This window comes from Herpailurus yagouaroundi, unplaced genomic scaffold, assembly GCF_014898765.1.
Source record: "Herpailurus yagouaroundi ecotype Mexico unplaced genomic scaffold, PumYag 250, whole genome shotgun sequence".
Taxonomy (NCBI): Eukaryota; Metazoa; Chordata; class Mammalia; order Carnivora; family Felidae; genus Herpailurus; species Herpailurus yagouaroundi.
Genome location: NW_024412467.1, coordinates 6,631,840 through 6,650,587, shown reverse-complemented (window position 1 = coordinate 6,650,587; position 18,748 = coordinate 6,631,840). Strand labels below are relative to the sequence as shown.

Here is an 18,748-nt window from a genome sequence, read left to right as displayed (position 1 = left end):
ATGCTTTCTTCTTGACTCCCTACCACCACATTCTCTTGGTCGTCTGTACCTTTCTGATCACTCCTTACCTCCTTCCTGAGAGCTGCTCCCCTGTTGCCCATTCCTGCTACAATGGTGCCCTTTGGGGGGCCATCCCAGGCCAGCTTTTCTTCTCATGCCACATTATATGCTAAGGGGCCTCTCTCATTCCTGTGCCTCCAATACCAGCTGATGACTTCCAAATCTTTTTCTCCAGCCCAGATGTGCCCCCCTGAAATCACAGACAGACACCCCACGCCTACTGGAATCAACACTTAGATAAGCCACAAACACCTAAATTTCCGTAAGCTCCTAACAGAGCTCATCACCTGCCCCCTCCGTCAATTCCTCTTGCTAGGTCTCCGATCTAAGGGTGGGACCCTTCAACCACCCAACTGTTCAGGCCAGAAACCAGAGAACTCCACCTCTCTCTTATATACCCTCCAAATAGAATCAATCTCCTCACTCTATTAATTCTACCTCATGAATCTATCTTTAATCCATTCATTCCCCTCTCCACATCCACCTTAATTCAGACTACCACTCATTTCACCTGGACAACTTCAACAGCCATTTACTAATCTCCCTGCCTCTGACCTTGCCCAAACTCTCCCTCCCCTCCTCCTCAGTCCTTCGGATCTCAGCTTAGAGATCACCTCCTCCAGAAAGCCTTCCCTTCTGCTGCTCCCACGGCACCTTCAGCTTCTGCAATCACATCACTCCTCGTGCTCTGTTATTACTGGACCAATAGCTTCGAGAAGGCCACATCTATCCTTTTGATCAATGTACACACAACGCCTGCTATATATTAGGTTCTCTATAGTGCAATGAATGAATGAATGAATGGCATGCTAAGGGCAAGGAGTTAAGTGGTCAGCATGTCAGGAGAATAAGAAAAGGTGGATAAAGAAACGCAGGGCAGAGAAGAGGTAAGAGAAGGCTCTGGAGACTATGTTTACTCTTTATTCTATAAGGAACATAGTTTCAGACCTCTGCTAGGCATTCAGAAAATGTTTACTGAAAGACATTTTCAGATGCAAGAACAGACTGTTTTGGAGCCTTCAAGAGTTCCAAGTGTTACTTCTTTAAATAGTCGAAGTTATTTCATGTACAGCGATTTAGATGTGATTGATACAATCCACACCCAATGGCCTCTCCCGAATCTAACCTTCACCCCCAACTGCAATGGGAAACAATGCAGTTAAACCTCTTAATCCAAACCCAGCAGCATCACCGACAGCAGGAAACTCTTTTGCATTCTTTAACACAAGAAAAACAAAAGAGAAGATAATAAATATGCTGTGGTCTCAACTACTACGAAAAACTGATTCCTAAAGATGGCTGTTCTACCTACGAAAATCGAAGAAATGTCTATGGCCTTGCCTTCTCCACTTTTGCTCTTACTACCAAACAGAACATGAAGTCAGCCTTATTCACCTTTCTAAATCTTAGTTAGCAAGTGCCCTCTGCGCCTAAGTTTCAGTTCCAAAAAAAGTCAAAGGCAAACGACAATAAAAAGTCCTGTAAACACCTAAGTGTAAAATACACATATGCATATATGACCTTGATATATGCATACAGATCATCAGTAGTGTATTAAACAAACATTTCGACATAAAAAGATACATAAAAACATAGGAGGGGGCAGGCAAAAAGGGCAGAAATATATGAATACAGTTTAGCTTCCTCAGAGGGACTCTGAAGAAAACACACGTTCCTCCCCATGTCACACAAAATTGGAACTTTAGAGTCTCTGAGTATAGAAAGCTAGTATTTTCTAGACCTCGGCTCCCACAGAAGCAAAATACTTCTGAAAGTTCATCTAAAATTTAAATCTTAAAATTCCATAAAATAATCACAGAGATTGAAACAGGTTTTTACAACATACTACGACTTAATGGAAACATGTCACCCGAAATGATTAATGGCTGATTTTGGAAAATATCTGAAATAGAGTCAAAATACATTTGGCTGTTCACAAACAGGAGGACACGAGGGAGATTTAAAACTCTGCTTGACTTAGAAAGAGACAGACCAGAGATCAGACAACTGTTGAAGTCTGAGTACTCTGCACAGAGCTAGGCAGTGCCAGTAAATATTTTGGAAATCCTGGGTTTAAAATACAGAGAAATGATAAAGACAAAAATGTTGGGGAAAGGAAATAAATAAGAAGGGAAAAGACACAAAGGATACCGTAACAGTCGCTTCTTACGATGCCACTACAGAACTCAGATGAGATATCAGAATCGACGGCACAATTGAGACTCTTGACCAAAATCTCTAATTGTTCTTCCAATAGAATCTGAGGGTCTCGGGGCGCCTGGGTGGCGCAGTCGGTTAAGCGTCCGGCTTCAGCCAGGTCACGATCTCGTGGTCCGGGAGTTCGAGCCCCGCGTCAGGCTCTGGGCTGATGGCTCAGAGCCTGGAGCCTGTTTCTGATCCTGTGTCTCCCTCTCTCTCTGCCCCTCCCCCGTTCATGCTCTGTCTCTCTCTGTCCCAAAAATAAATAAAAACATTGAAAAAAAAAATTTAAAAAAAAAAAAAAAAAAAAAGAATCTGAGGGTCTCGTGGACAGAAACCTACTGCCTTGTTACCCCTTGGATCCTGGCACCCAGTACAGTGCCTGGCACGTAAGTATTTAATCTGTGCAGAATACGTGAATGGAAAACTACATAAAGAAGAAAACTGAAATAAATCTAAGGGAGAAAGGGGGACTGCTCAGCTGCAACAGGCATCGCTCGGTGGCACCCACAACTGGGGGCTCCAAAGAACGATCCCAGCTAGTTCCTGTTGCTTTATGGTAGGTCACGTGCTATTTGGGTAACGGCAAAATTATATCCAGGCTTTACTGACTGGAAGACTTTTGATTTCTTTTTTTTTTTTTTCTCTAGAGTTGAAAAGCCAAGACAATTCTACCCTGGTGGTCTTACCATTCCACCCACCTCTTCTCAATGCCCAAGGGACAGCCCTCCGCAAACACAGTGTGGACCAGACAGAGGTGAAGCCGCTGCCTTCCTCATCCCGTGGGCCAAGCTCCAGAGGCTGCCTGGCTGACCCCGATGACCTTGAGCCAGCCATTACTGGGGCCTCTATGAACTCTGATGAAAAGCACGACTAATAGTAACTGTTGGGTTTTCTGTAAAGGTTTATATGTTTTACATAAAATACAGGGTTTGAAGGAACCTTTAAAAATGATAACACACTGGGGCGTGTGGGTGGCTCAGTCAGTTAAGCATCCGACTTCGGCTCAGGTCATGATCTAGTGGTTCATGGGTTCGAGCCCTGCGTCGGGCTCTGTGCTGACAGCTCGGAGCCTGGAGCCCGCTACGGATTCTGTGTCTCCCTCTCTCTCTCTGCCCCTCTCCCACTTGAGCTCTGTCTCTCTCTCTCTCTTTCAACAATAAATGTTAAAAAAATACATTTTAAAAAATGCTAGCACACTAACTAAACAAATCTGTGATGGCACTAACTGCAACTCTTACGGTACATTCCAGATTCATCGTGATCCAAGGAATACGTATATGTATGTGCAGCACACCTGGATGTCAGGGGACCACGTCCTCCAGGTGGTGGGGTTACACTTGCTCTTGTCGCAGATAAAAGGTGACCTTCAGGATACAGTGCAAAGCTGGTGGGTATGTGTGGAGACAAACGAAGACACCAGAGGGAGAAGTGGGGGAAATAAAGTATCGGGCGCCCGGTGCCCAGGCCACCAATCTACAGACACTCCAGACAGCCATTGCTGTGGCTGAACCCACGCACAGCACAACTACACTGCTGCGGGCAGCCTGGTGAATCGGGCTCAGGAAGGAAGAGCTCCTTCTCATGAGTCGCTTCAAGAAATCACGGGTACCTGCAAACAGTTCCACTCACAGGACCCACACAGAATAAAAATAATATCAAGGGCACCAGGGTGGCTCAGTCAGTTAAACATCTGACTCTTGATCTCGGCTCAGGTCACGATCTCACAGTTGGTGGGATCAAGCCCCGCGTCAGGCTCCTTGCTGACAGTGTAGAGCCTGCTTGGGATCCTCTCTCTCCCTCTGTCTCTCTGTCCCTCCCCCTGCTTGCACGCACACTCTCTCTCCAAATAAATAAACTTTAAAAGATTAAAATAAAAGTCCTTGAATTTCCATTTTCCTGTCTGACATGATGGGTGCATGGCAGGAAAGAGGTGGTAATATCCAAGAGAGGCAAATTAATTCACCCTGGATAGATTATTTACTAAGACAGTCGAGAGAGTTATAGCAAAACCACTGTCTGTTAAGTTCTGAAACACAGAATGAAGACTTCCATAGGCAAGCAGGGGAAACAGAGTATCAAAACACCGTCCCCTCCCCTAACAGCCGGTCCCCTTTAAGAGGCCCCAAAACACTTTTCCTTAATTAATGCAAGTAATATAGTGAGAAAGGCCCAAGGCGAGAAACTACCTTTAGCACAAGACGTTGTTTGGTTCCTCTTAAGTGGAGAATTTTAAGTTCAGGCTCTTCCATGAAATTTTTATTTTCCTTTACAAAAGAAAGTCTAGAAAAAAATACTACCGGGGCGCCTGGGTGGCGCAGTCGGTTAAGCGTCTGACTTCAGCCAGGTCACGATCTCGCGGTCCGTGGGTTCGAGCCCCGCGTCGGGCTCTGGGCTGATGGCTCAGAGCCTGGAGCCTGTTTCCGATTCTGTGTCTCCCTCTCTCTCTGCCCCTCCCCCGTTCATGCTCTGTCTCTCTCTATCCCAAAAATAAATAAACGTTGAAAAAAATACTACCTGCTGAAAAACACATATTCACTTGCAACACATTTTAAGCAGCCCTACAGCACTGTAAAGGTTGTCTGCAAAGAGTTTTTCGGAGCTGGGTTGTGAGGGCATGTGAGTTTTTGGTTTTGTTTTAGGATTAATACGCTGCAGTGTTGGGGCACCTGGGTGGCTCAGCTGGTTCAACGTCCGCCTTCGGCTCAGGTCATCATCTCACGGTTCGTGGGCTCGAGCCCCACCTCGGGCTCTGTGCTGATGGCTCGGAGCCTGGAGCCCGCTTTAGATTCTGTGTCTCCCTCTCTCTGACCCTCCCCCAATCACTCTCTCTCTCTCTCTCTCTCAAGTATAAACAAACATTTAAAAAACTGCTGTTACGTAAAAAATTTTTTCAAAACTATGCTGCAGTACTGTGGTAGAAAGCACAGCCAAGATCCAAATTTTGGACTCACACACTGCTTACTACTGTCTTCATCTATGTAATAGACATAACCCTACCACTTAGGGTAATTGCGAGGTTTTAATGAATTAATATATGTAAAAATCAATATTTAGAATAGCTCTGACAAAAGCTATCTAAGGACTAAGGGCTTATTATTAATTATTTTTACTTCAGAAATAGCTTTATTTATTTTTTTAGAAACAGATAATTTTTTCAAAGGTGAGGATTTAAACAGAAAATACAACCTGAAGGACATGACAGCTTTTACTATCAGCTTTTACTCTATTTCAAAGATGATAAGGAGGCCTGGCCTCATAATTACTAATTTTAAAGATGGGCTGAACTGGACAGTTTAACCAAGTTATTTCATACATATTAGAAACACTAAAAAAGATGGTTTTTAACCGTCTAACCTGCCATCAAGAACTACCTGCCCACAGTCACCATCCAGACGAAAACACTAATAAAGACCCTAACAGCTGGTCTTTCACCAATTAAAAAGTCACCTTTCTCCAGGGCGGCTGGCCTCTGAACTTCAGGAACTTAAATATTTTCTCCCGCTTCATTATTTTAAGTGGCAAACAGTATCCCTGCCTTGGGATACTCTAATAACGAATACATCTATTTGAATTTCTTTGTTAATGTTTGTTTGAGGAGAAAGAGACAGAGCATGAGCGGGGGAGGGGAAGAGAGAGAGGGAGACACAGAATCCCAAGCAGGCTCCAGGCTCCGAGCTGTCAGCACAGAGCCAGACGCAGGGCTTGAACTCACCAACCATGACCTGAGCTGAAGTCGGATGCTTAAGAGACTGAGCCACCCAGAAGCTCCCAAATACATCTATTTAAAAAAATCCACCACGCTATGTAGATATGGACAATAAAGGAACCACAATGGTTTTTCACAAAACTTGGCAAATGTTTCTAATTACCCTAAAATGCCTGCTATCGCTAAAACTTCATGTTTATTTTCTCATTTTTGTTTTGTTCCCTCCAAGTGCAACTGACCTCCCCCCACCTCTACCATGCCACCTCCCTTCCCTCTGATACCAGATTCTCTAAGTCCCTGATGGCAGGAATGACAGCTGGGCAGATTAGCTGGCATGGAGTGCCACTCAGGAGACTCATGTCCTGCGAGTGCACAGTTAAGCATTAAAGGGATTCTATCTCAATATGGAGGGAAATGTCCTTTGGGTTTTATGTATAACCTCCCAGTCCTATAGAGTATATACTTTAGTTTTTGCAATGGTGTAAACTTTAAAAAGGAAATCTACTCACTTTGCAACCCCATTAAGCCAGATGCCACTTCCTTTCACCTGTTGTGGGTTTTCTGTTCTGTTTCCCATGTGAATTGCACCATTCCACACTACAAGGCAGAAGTTACCGCCTGTTGCCACCAGTTCTTGAGGGTATAAATTCTATGGGGAAGAGGAGGCTGAAGGGTACCCACGCATATGAGACAGGGAAGTTCCTAAAATCTGCACATAACGTGCACACAGTCATGACTTGCTTATTCGATGAACCGACTTCTAGGCCACCGCAAATGACACCATCTGCCTCTAGAGAAAAAGCTGGTCTTGCTCTGGCCACCTACTACTATGAAGAGTCCATCGCTGCAATCTTTAGCAAGTAGCTAATGCCACAAAAACACGCCAGGGTTAGAAAAGCATCACAGAATTCTGGGAAGTAAGTATTTAAAACTTAACAGTCATTTTAGATGTGATGGCCCTTCCAAGTGCACCTGGCATCAGAGTCAGGCTGTCCATTCCCCAACCCTGGGCTGAACACTGCCTAGCTCTGTGACAGGTTCAACGTGGGATACAGCAACATCTGTTACCTGTGGAACATCAGGCAACTCCTGTCATCACTGAGGACCTAATAAGGTTTCTAACTGGTGCCATCGGGAGGTCATATCAATGATCCATGAGTTCCCTCCTAACTCAGAAATTCTTTTTTTTTTTTAGGATCTAACTCAGAAATTCTTATAAACATTAATAATGCCTTGGCTGTGACCAAATGACTTAGCCAAAGAGAGCAGGCAGATTGGCACCTGCCAGCTAATGATTAACTGATTTACTTCATGTGAACTCACTGGTAACCACACAAGATAGCATGGGAAATTCATAAATGGTACTGGGTGGTGCAAGGTTATCCCACCAGCCACTCTTCCTCCAAGTTCAGCTCACCAAACATACACTGGGTGTCCAGTTGGTAAAAGGCACCTGCCAAGAGTTGGATTAAAAAAAAATTATTATAGATATATAGATATAGATACAGATATAGATATAGATACAGATATAGATACAGATATAGACATAGATAGATATAGGATCCCACCCTCCGTCTGGCAGCCACGGCAATCGGCTCATGCTGGCCAACTGCACCCACCACGGCGCGTGCTGTGGCCAAAGTATCTGTGGACGGGTCATCTCTGCTAGTAGACTGTGTCTTCCTTGAACAAAGGAGCCTTACCCAGTTGACCTCTGCATTGCCCAGAAAACACACTCCTTGGGCTGTTTCAACGAACCTCCGAGGTAAACTGATGTCCTCCAACCCACTTCAGTTTTCCCCCATAGTCCTCTCCCACCCACATCCCACTACCCTTGGTCTCCCCAGATGACCTGTCCATCATTCCCCACACGGCCCTGCAATATTCCACCTTGTTCACTCCCATCATCTCTCTGAGACACCCCAGCACACACTCTCAGACACACCCTCAGGGGCAGCTCCCTAACCTCTTCCTGCTCCAGTGAACACCACTGGCTGTGGATTGTGTACACCCCACTCTCCCACCATCACAGAATCGGCTCCTCTAGTTTTTTTGCTAACGAAACTCAAGAGTTGTCTGTACTTGGTGTATCTGCCAACAAAATTCCACCCTGAATTGTCTTAAACATGGTGTGAATTTCTGGCCTTTAAATATGGCACCCACTCTCCCTCCTACCATTTAACAAATACCAATTATTTGGGTTGTTTTTTTTTTTCCATTTCAAAACATAGAGTGTATCCATGGACAAGTGAATTTAATGAAAACTTCACTTAATAAATGGCATCTCTTATGTAAACTTGTAAAAGGTTTTCAAATTAGAGGTATAGAAAGGCTTCATTAGAATTTTTTGCAGTAAAGAAAGGTAATTCATTGGTATGGCACCACCCAGGAGAATGGGGAGCTAATGCTCAAAAGTTCCAGAATCCCTGGTAGCTTGCAAGTGAGGGTTTTTTTTTGTGTTTTTTTTTTTTTTTGGTTTTGTTTTTTTTGCGGTTGTGGTGGTTGTTGTCTCTCATCATGATAAGTGTACTCTTTACTCTTTACTCCCCATCCCCTATTTCATCCATCCCCCTACCCACCTCCCCTCTGGTAACCATCAGTTTGTTCTCTAGAGTTAAGAGTCTGTTTCTTGGTTTGTCTCTTTTTTTTTTCCTTTGCTCATTTGTTTTGTTTCTTAAATTCTACCTAAGAGTGAAATCATAGGGTATTTGTCTTTCTCTGACTGACTTATTTCACTGAGCAGAATACTCTCTAGCTCCATACATGTTGTTGCAAATGGCAAGATTTCATTCTTTTTTATGGCTACGTAACATTCCATTATATATATGTCACTTGTTTTTTGTTTTTTTTTTTTTGTTTTTTTAGAGAGAGCAAGCAGAGAAGGGCAGAGGGAGAGAGAGAATCTGAAGCAGGCTACATACACACTTAGTGCAGAGCCCAACACACAATCCCACAACCCTGGGATCATGACCTGAGCTGAAATCAAGAGTCAGATGCTCAACTGACTGAGCCACCCAGGCACATAAATTAATTATTCCATTAATTTATGTGTCCATTTTTATGACAGTACCACACTGTTTTAATTACTACCATTTTGTAATACAACTTGAAATCTGGAATTGTGATACCTCCAGTTGTGTTTTTCTTTTTCAAGATTGCTTGAAGGTCTTTCAAGGTCTTTTTTCATTCCACACAAAGTTTCCGATTGCTTGTTCTAGTTCTGTGAAGAATGCTGTTGGTATTTTGATAGGGATTCCATTAAATGTGTAGGCTGCTTTGAGTAGTATAGACATTTTAACAATATTTGTTCTTCCAACCCGTGAGCATGGAATGTCTTTCCATTTCTTTGCATCATCTTGAATTTTTTACATCAGTGTTTTATAGTTTTCAGAGTAGACATCTTTCACCTCTTCGGCTTATTCCTATGTATCTTTTCTGACCATATTGCTATGAAACTAGAAATCAACCCCAAGAAAAATTCTGGAAAGAGCACAAATACATGGAGGTTAAATAATATGCTACTAAACAATGGATGGGTCAACCAAGAAATCACAGAAGAAATAAAAAAATTACATGGAAACAAATGAAAATCAAAACACACCAGTCCAAAATCTTTGGGATGCAGCAAACATGGTTCTAAGAGGGAAGTTTATAGCAATACAGGCCTACCTCAAGAAGCAAGAAAAATCTCAAACAACCTTACATCTAAAGGAGCTACAAAAAGAATAAACAAAACCAAGCCCAGCAAAAGGAAGGAAAAAGTAAGGATCAGAGCAGAAAGAAATGATACAGAAACTAAAAAAATAACAGAGTAGATCGATGAAACCAGGAGATGGTTCTTGGAAAAGATCAACAAAATTGATAAATCTCTATCCAGACTCATCAAAAGAGAGAGAGAGAGAGAGAGAGAGAGAGACTGCGCACAACAGAGGACCCAAATAAACAAAACTGCTAATGAAAGAGAAGAAATAACAACCAACACCACAGAAATACAAACAAATGTAACAGAATATTATGAAAACCTATATACCAACAAATTGGACAACTTAGAAGAAATGGATAAATTCCTAGGAACATATAACCTACCAAAACTAAAGCAGGAAGAATAGAAAATTCTAACATACCAATTACCAGCAATGAAATTGAGTCAGTTATCAAAAAAACTCCCAAAATACAAAAGTCCAGGACCAAATGGCTTCACAAGTAAATTTTACTAAACATTTAAAGAGTAAATACTTATTCTTCTCAAACTGTTCCAAAAAATAAAAGAGGAAAGAAAACTCCCAAATTGATTTTATGAGGCCAACATTACCCTAATACCAAAACTAGACAAAGACGCCACAGAAAAAAGAGAACTACAGGACAGTATCTCTCATAAATATAGATACAAAAATCCTCAATAAGATATCAGGAAACCAAATCCAACAATGCATTTTAAAAAACCATACACCACAGGGGCGCCTGGGTGGTGCAGTCGGTTAAGCGTCCGACTTCAGCCAGGTCACGATCTCGCGGTCCGTGAGTTCGAGCCCCGCGTCAGGCTCTGGGCTGATGGCTCGGAGCCTGGAACCTGTTTCCAATTCTGTGTCTCCCTCTCTCTCTGCCCCTCCCCCGTTCATGCTCTGTCTCTCTCTGTCCCAAAATAAATAAAAAACGTTGAAAAAAAAATTTAAAAACCATACACCACAATCAAATGGAATTTGTTCCTGGGATACAAGGATGGTTTAATATTTGCAAAACAATAAACGTGATACATCACATCAATAAGAGAAGGGATAAAAGCCATTTATCAATCACTCCAATAGATTCAGAAACAGCATTTGACAAAGCTCCTGAGCAAAGTAGGTTTAGAGAGAACTTATCTCAACATAATAAAAGCCATACATGAAAAACCCACAGCAAACATCATACTCAATGGTGAAAAACTGAGCCTTTCCTCTGACTCAGGAACAAGGCAAGGATGTCTACTCTCACCACTTTTACTCAACATGGTGTTGGAAGTCCTAACCATAGCAATCAGACAACAGAAAGAAATAAAAGGCATCCAGACTGGTAAGGAAGACGTAAAACGGTCACTATTTGCAAATGGCATACCATTATATATAGAAAACCCTAAAGACTCCACCAAAAAACTATTAGAACTGATAAATGAACTCAGTAAGATCACAAGATATGAAATCAATGTACAGAAATCTGTCACACTCCTACACGCTAATAACGAAACAGCAGAAAGAGAAATTACGAAAACAATCCCGCTTACAGGTACATCAAAAACGATAAAATATCTGGAACTTAAAATTTAAGAATTAAAGTTTAATGTAGCCAAAACTGAGTTTAATGAGACCTAGAATTAAAAGAGAATAAAGTAGCAAAGGATTACCTTGGGCCAATCAGCTTTAGGCAGTGCTAACAGCATGCTAAAAATAGAAACCAGGTGGATTTATTAACCTTGCCTCTTGCCTACTTGTCAGCTGCCAAAGTACTTGCCTGTTGAGGGCATTTCCCACCTGGGTGGCTGCTGCAGATGAATTATGAGTGACACACTGGCGACAAAAGAGGCCTCCCTGGCCACTGCTGTGGTGACACCTTCCTCAAGTTCCGCCAAAGACAAGTGTTGTCAGAGCCTCCAAAAAGGGAGAGGACCGTCTCAGCTAGAGGAGGCATAATATCCCGGCCCATGTCAAACGCCCACCATGCAACCTCTCCTTTCCTCTTCTTTTTAAAATGTATTTTCCTGGGGCACCCGGGTGGCTCAGTCAGTTGAGCATCCAACTCTTGATTTTGGCTCAGATCATAATCCCAGGGTCATGGGATCAAGCCCCACATCTGGCTCCGTGCTGAGTATGGAACCTGCTTGAGATTTTCTTTTTTTTTTTTAATTTTTTTTTTCAACGTTTATTTATTTTTGGGACAGAGAGAGACAGAGCATGAACGGGGGAGGGGCAGAGAGAGAGGGAGACACAGAATCGGAAACAGGCTCCAGGCTCTGAGCCATCAGCCCAGAGCCTGACGCGGGGCTCGAACTCACGGACCGCGAGATCGTGACCTGGCTGAAGTCGGACGCTTAACCAACTGCGCCACCCAGGCGCCCCGAGATTTTCTTTCTCTCTCTCTCTCTCTCTCTCTCTCTCTCTTTCTCCCCCCCCTCTCCGCCCCTCTCCCCTACTTGTGTTCTGTCTCTCTAAAAAAAAAACAATAATAAATAACTAAATAAAATGTATTTCTTATCGCCTCCCTTCTGTCCTCTCCTTCTTCCCGCCCCACTTAATTCTACTTTCTCTCTCTGGCCTTCTCTCTCCATCTAGTCCTCCTCTCTTGCACACTAAAGTGGATCCAGACATTTATTCAATTGAACAAATAATCCCACAGAGCTTGTGTGGGTTCAGGCATTGTGCTACATGCTGCAATTGGTAGGAAAATGGCAAGTGCCTTGGCCCCCGCCTTCTTGAGAAAGGGGTGAAGCGAGGCCAACAGACAACTCAAGCAAGAGGCATCGCTGATCCTCACACATGGGAGACACAAACCTTATGAGCATCAGAGAGAGCTCACATCTGCATGGGAACGAGAAGTTAAAGAAGCAGTCATGCTAAGAGGACACTGTGCATGTAGAGCACAATTAAAGGGCACAGGTACATATATTTACCATCTCGTGCCTTGGATTACTAAGAGATTATTTTACAGCCACAGTGAATTTAAGGAAGGGATAGCAGCACACACAACTTCTCATAAACAAGTTGGTGTGATAGGATATAGCCCATATTTTGAGTCAGGGGGACGTGGATTTAAGTCCCTGCTCTCTTCCACAGACCTGGGTGACCCTGAACAAATTACTCCAATTCCTCAGTCATAAGACGGGAGTATTGACCTACTTTTAGGGTTGCTACAAGAATTTGAGTATTTACTCAAACCAAAGGTTATTCAAACCTTTCCAGGCCAATAACCTTTCCCCCTGGGCCCACACATAATCAAAGACTTTTCCTTGCTAGAACACTGGGCAGAAACCCTCTCCATTTTCTCCTCCCCTCACTCAGTCTGCCCAAGGGAGGGTATGATTGACACTAGGGGGACCCTTGCTTCCTAGAAGGGAGGGAGCAATGCCTTCAGAGTCTGGACTCTCTCCTGAGATGCCTTCCCGAAGGTTGCTCAGTCTTCCACTCCTCTTCCCACCATGGGGCAAGCCCCCCAGGCAGCTGCTCAACCTGCCACTGGGATAGATCAGCTCAATCCAGTTTTGTGGGAGCTTCTCGTTAGCCCCAGAGCCATACTGACATCTCCAGTTTAGCTTTCCCAGTATCAAAGCTGATATCCAGCAGCCTGAGACCTAGGAGTATTTGTCAATTGATTCACAGCCCATAGGAAGGGGTGAAAATGGAACGAACCCTCACATCCCAACCGTTATTGTAACTCTGGAACATAATGGAGAAGTTATCATTGATGGAGGAAAAACTCGGAAAACACAATGGAAAGGACTGGGGTGACATTTACCAAAACAAGTTGACATACAGCACTCTTCAGTCGTTGAAAGTCCCCTGGCCTTATCATTCGCTCCTCTCCAGAGAGGTGAGGCTATGACTACAGCTAAAGAGAATTCCCTGTCCTCTGCTCCCCTTCGTTACTCTCTCACTCAAGGTATCTGGCAGGCAGCCCTGTCCTTGAGGCTGGAATGTAACTAAAATAAACGATAATTTAATCCACAGTACTATGACCTACCCGGAAAAGATAATGTGTTTACAGAAAGGGGAGGTCTGCAAGGATTCTATTAAACAACAAAAGAAAAAGAAAAAAAATTTTGAGTACGTGAATATGCTATGAGTGAACAGGTACCACAACTAGGTGGCCCAGGTACCAAGTATGATGCAACTGGGTCCATCTGACTAACATGGCTCGATCACCATGACCATGATGCCCACCCAACTGACTCCCTTTACTTCTGATTATACTTGCAATTTGTAGGAAAAGTTTCCTACGTGGGATGTGAATGGAATGACTACCCAACATCAGGATTTCTGCCCTGCGTGTCAATTGTATTAGCCACAGTGAACGGATAAAAAGGTATTCTGTTTGGTTGGCGTCCATCCCTGAGTCCCATAAGTCTAAGTACCCCAACAAAAATCAAGACTCTAGACTAACTAGCAAAGTTAAGAACAGGACCCTGAAGAGCTGTGACTCCACCAAGTTATTGCTGTTCCCCAAAAGGCTTGCCACCCGGCTCCAAAACCTTTGCCATTACTTGCCCTAAAATTGAAAGGTACTTTAGGAACGCCAGGGGTCTCCAGCCAGTAACTCACAGCAAGATGTGCAGGAAGAGGGCCACCGGTGAGGGCATGCTAGGGGGCTGTTCAGGTGCTGACACTGACAGGAAGTCCAGCCTGGCCGGCAAAAGCCGGGCCTGATGATCACAGCATCCCCGGTCATCCTGCAGACGGTCATCTTGCAGGGACAGGAGGAGGATGGGACCCTGTCTGCAGTGAAGCCATCCACAAGAAGTGGACAGAGACAGGGTAAGAAGCCCATGCTGGCAGAAAGGCAGACAAGGCAACGCCCCCCTGGAAAGCAGGACCCTCGTCACTTAGCCAAGGCTGATGGCCGGGCCTCAATCGCTAGATGGTAAGCAGCCCCCACGTCTGTAATTATTTGTTTGTGGGCCATATTCTGGCTAAGTTTGAGTTGTCTACAGGCAAAGAGGAAGTTTTACTCATCTTTGTAAGCCTAGCACCTAGGACAGTGCCCAACAGAGAAAGAGGGGTAACCTGCCCAAGGCGTCCCAGGCAGTTAATCCCAGCTCAGTCCTGGCTCCCTGCCTTCACCTGCTGCTTCACATCAATAAGTGATTGGGAGGAAGGAAATGGGGGTGAGAGGGCTGGAATTTGCTGGAAGCTTCAGCACCCACAGGTGCTCTATCTTCACCACACCCCTCCTTGCCCCCAGAATAAGAGTCAAAAGCTTTTCCATGTGATTAAAGACAAAATCAGCTTTTCTTGATTTGCATATAAGTGAGACCATACAGTATTCGTCTTTGTCCGACTCACCTCCCCTAGCAGAGTGTCCTCAACATTCATCCATTGTCACAAATGGCAGGATTTCCTTCTCTTTTGGGGGGATAATATTCCACTGTATGTATCTTTACAGTGGAATATATGTGTGTGTGTGTGTGTGTGTGTGTGTGTGTGTGTATACAATCATTATCCATTCATCCATCAACGGACACCTTGGTTGTTTCCATGTCTTGGCTATTATGAATAACGCCACAATGAACATGGGGGTGCAGTTATCTCTTCCAGACAGTGATTTGATTTCCTCTGTGTATATACTTGGAAAAGGGATTGCTGGATCACAGAGTAGTTCTATTTTTAGGATTCTGAGAAACCTCCATACTGCTCTCCATAGTGGCTGCACAAGCAGGTAGTCCATTTTCAGTGGTGCTTCTGGTCCCATTCCTATTGTCCTCACTCTCCAGTCCTAAGCCCTTAAAAACCCATGTGCCCTGATTTTCGTCACCATTCCTAAAACCCAGGGTGAGGGAATGAGACGCAGAGAGAGAGGCGGGGGAGGGGAGGGGAGGGGAGGGGAGGGGAGGGGGAAGTAAAGGAGGAGGGAAGACAGAGAGGGAGGCAGGCTGTACTGGGACTACGTGGAAAGATAAGAGCTTGATGTTTGGAGTAAGTTTACTGCACAAGCTCTTCCCCGGCTGGCCACTGGCCTGAATCAGGACTCACAGACACCAGCCTAAACTCCCATGGCTTTGAATCAGGGCCCTGGGGCAGCCCTTGAAGAATGAGCACAAACAAGAATATTCTATCAAAGGCACATCGTAAAGGGGTTTAAACTCTAACTGGGTCTGGGACTTAAGAAAACCACATGAGAAAAAAGTCACTGACTTCTGAAAGTAAATAAACTAACCAGAAATTGAGAAGAAAACCACAGAGACTAGAGTTATTCCCAATGATCGATTTCTAGTTAATGAACGAGTTCCACATTTGGAAACGTGGAAAGAAAAGGAGAAGCTATTCAGCTTTAAGCAAAACCTTGCGACGTGTAAACATGGTTATAAAACTATTTACCAAGTTGTTTGGAAACATTGACTTGAAACTTAAACATCTTCCGGATAAAAATAACCTATGTTTATTCCTCTGAAACATCTCTGGCCATCACAATTTGCTCATTTCAGATATCAACCATAAAGTCCTCCCAAGGACATAAGACAGGATTCCTACGGCGTCTGGAATGTTTCAACACCAGCAACTCCATTTGCAATAACCATTTAATTCAAAGGCCTAGCCTTCTTATCGTGGGCACATCTTATTAATTCTGAAGACGTGAACAAGGTAGAAAGCATGCCACAGGGGAAAGCGCACAGACATTGCTATGAGACAACCAGTTCTGCCACTAGCTAGCTGGGTGTCCTTGGGCAAGTGATCTAATCTCAATGAGCCTAGCTCTGGTCTACCAAATGAGGACGGGAATATGATTATCATTAGGATAATTCTGAAAATCCCATGACAAAATTATATGTAACATATTTTTTGCACACGGCCAAATGGCTCCTCCATGCACACTTAATGGGGAGTGTTCTCCAGGTTGAGTCTCTGCTCCAGGGGTCCTGCAGAGCACCCCTCTCCTTCTCACTTCTCCTGTGAAAACAGTTCCAGATTCCTATTTTTACAAATTTAAAATAACGTACAAAACCAGAAGAGATTCAGCAACCTCCATCTCCAACGCAGACGAGAAGAAAGAAAAGAGAGTCACATCACTAAGAGGAAGACTCCTGGATTAATTCATACAAAGCAATAAGCAGAAACAGAATCATTTCCATTGGTCAGGGCAAGAAAGGAAGAAACTTAACAGAACACTGGTTTTCTTCCTACATTTAAAAGTGAAATGGGGGGGCGCCTGGGTGGCGCAGTTGGTTAAGCGTCCGACTTCAGCCAGGTCACGATCTCGCGGTCCGTGAGTTCGAGCCCCGCGTCAGGCTCTGGGCTGATGGCTCGGAGCCTGGAGCCTGTTTCCGATTCTGTGTCTCCCTCTCTCCCTGCCCCTCCCCCATTCATGCTCTGTCTCTCTCTGTCCCAAAAATAAATAAACGTTGAAAAAAAAAATTAAAAAAAAAATAAAAGTGAAATGGGAACACCATATGGAGCATAAGAGGCCACCCTGAGAACCTGAAGAACACCCAGAGAAAAAGGACTCGGGGGGTATTCAGACACGCCTTAGAGTTGAGTTGGAAGGAGACACGGCAGGCTAAGAACAGTAAACACATGCACACCCGCACATACGAAGGCTGGCTCTGCCTGAGAAATAGTAAGTTGCCCGATCACCAGGGGAGACTGAAAATTCCCAAATGCGCAAAACTTCACAAGTCCCTCAAGGAGCCAATGCTCAGACAAGCCTTCACACAGAACTCAAGGCTATTTATGCTCTGGAAAGTCACGCTTCCTCCTCAAGGCAGCCAGCATATCCCCAGCAGCTCCTGAACGGTACATGGAATCTTTAAATTCCTAAGAGTCCCAGACGAGGACTTCTTAGGAAATTCTGACTCCGAAAGATCAAGGGTGGGACCCAGGCATCCCTGGGTTTCAAAAGCCACCCAGATGGTTCTGATGGTGACTGCTGGTTAGGAATGAGTGCCGCAGACCACGGACACTCTGAACCACCGCGGATGCCTTAGGCCCGTTGGATGTGCCTTTCGGACACACTGAGCCCAATCCCAACCTTTTGAAGCTCCCATCCACTTCACTCTTTCTGAACAATAAACACCGATAAATTAGTTCCCACATTTTCACCCAAAATCCAAAGCCAAGGCCATTCAGCAGGAGCACCCCACCTTCTTCCCATCTCGACGCTGAAGCGAGTCAAGTCTGTCCCTACCTCCTGGGTGGAGAGCGGACCTTCTCTCGGGGTCCTCAGCTGACCAGGGGTTTGACCTCATCCCTCCTGACATTCAGTCCACTCTGCACCACCACGTCTGTCAGCTTCTTCTCCCCAGGTTTCAACTTCACTGCTGTCTTCTAACAAGGACAACTCCCCTCTGTCTTAAAAAACAAAACCAAACTCCCCTTGATCCTTCCCGCCATTGTTTCTTGTCTCTCTTCTTCAAAGTCCCCAGATTTCTCTCTTGAGTGGTCTACACAGACATCCATTTCCTCCCACCTCGGGCCCCTGTAACACCCTCCCCCGCCCCTCCCCCATCTCCAAGCTACTCGGCTCAATTACCTTTTCCTGGCTCCCCAGTGTGCACGGTGCTCAGCAGGATCACTCGCCAGGGCAAACTGGGTCTCTGTGGTCTCAGGTCACCCCCTCTGCCCTCCCCCAAGTTCACACCTTTTCTGGCTTCATCTGCCCCCAGATGCCAGTGATCTCCAAACCTCCAACTTCTCAGCTCTGATGGCTCACAGCTCGCTTTCCCTTCAGGACATGTCCATTTTGAAATCCTGCTCTCAAGCAGAAGTCCTGGCCCAAGCAGAAGTCACACTGTAAGTCAACCTCTATTTCCAGTTTCCTCGTTCCTGTCAAAAGTAGTCCCATTTGCCAAGATACTCAAAACTCCAAGTGCATAACAGCCCCGTCTTCTTCCTCTTCTGACATCTTCCTCTGCAACCCTATTGGGTTCACAACTGGGTGAGCCACAAAGTAACCGCCACATCACCCGTCATCTTGCACAACTACGTCATCCCTTTGGGTCTTGAAGCTCTTTCCTTTTATAGATTTTAAATGCCAAGATACTAGGGCTGTTAAAACACACACACACACACACACACACACACACACACACACACACACACA

General features: G+C 44.5%; 1 protein-coding gene across 3 annotated transcripts in view; it reads right to left on the bottom strand.

Annotated features, from left to right (window-relative positions):
- Positions 1-18,748, bottom strand: part of MBOAT1 (membrane bound glycerophospholipid O-acyltransferase 1) — a 111,969-nt gene that overhangs the window by 66,039 nt on the left and 27,182 nt on the right. Inside the window, exon 1 of one of the 3 annotated variants that reach the window (XM_040460597.1) lies at positions 7,292-7,339. The exons of the other annotated variants lie outside the window; for them this stretch is intronic. Coding sequence (XP_040316531.1) covers positions 7,292-7,324 — 33 coding nt within the window. The 5' untranslated portion in view covers positions 7,325-7,339. Of the gene's footprint in view, positions 1-7,291; positions 7,340-18,748 lie in introns of those variants that run through there. 3 annotated transcript variants of the gene reach the window in all.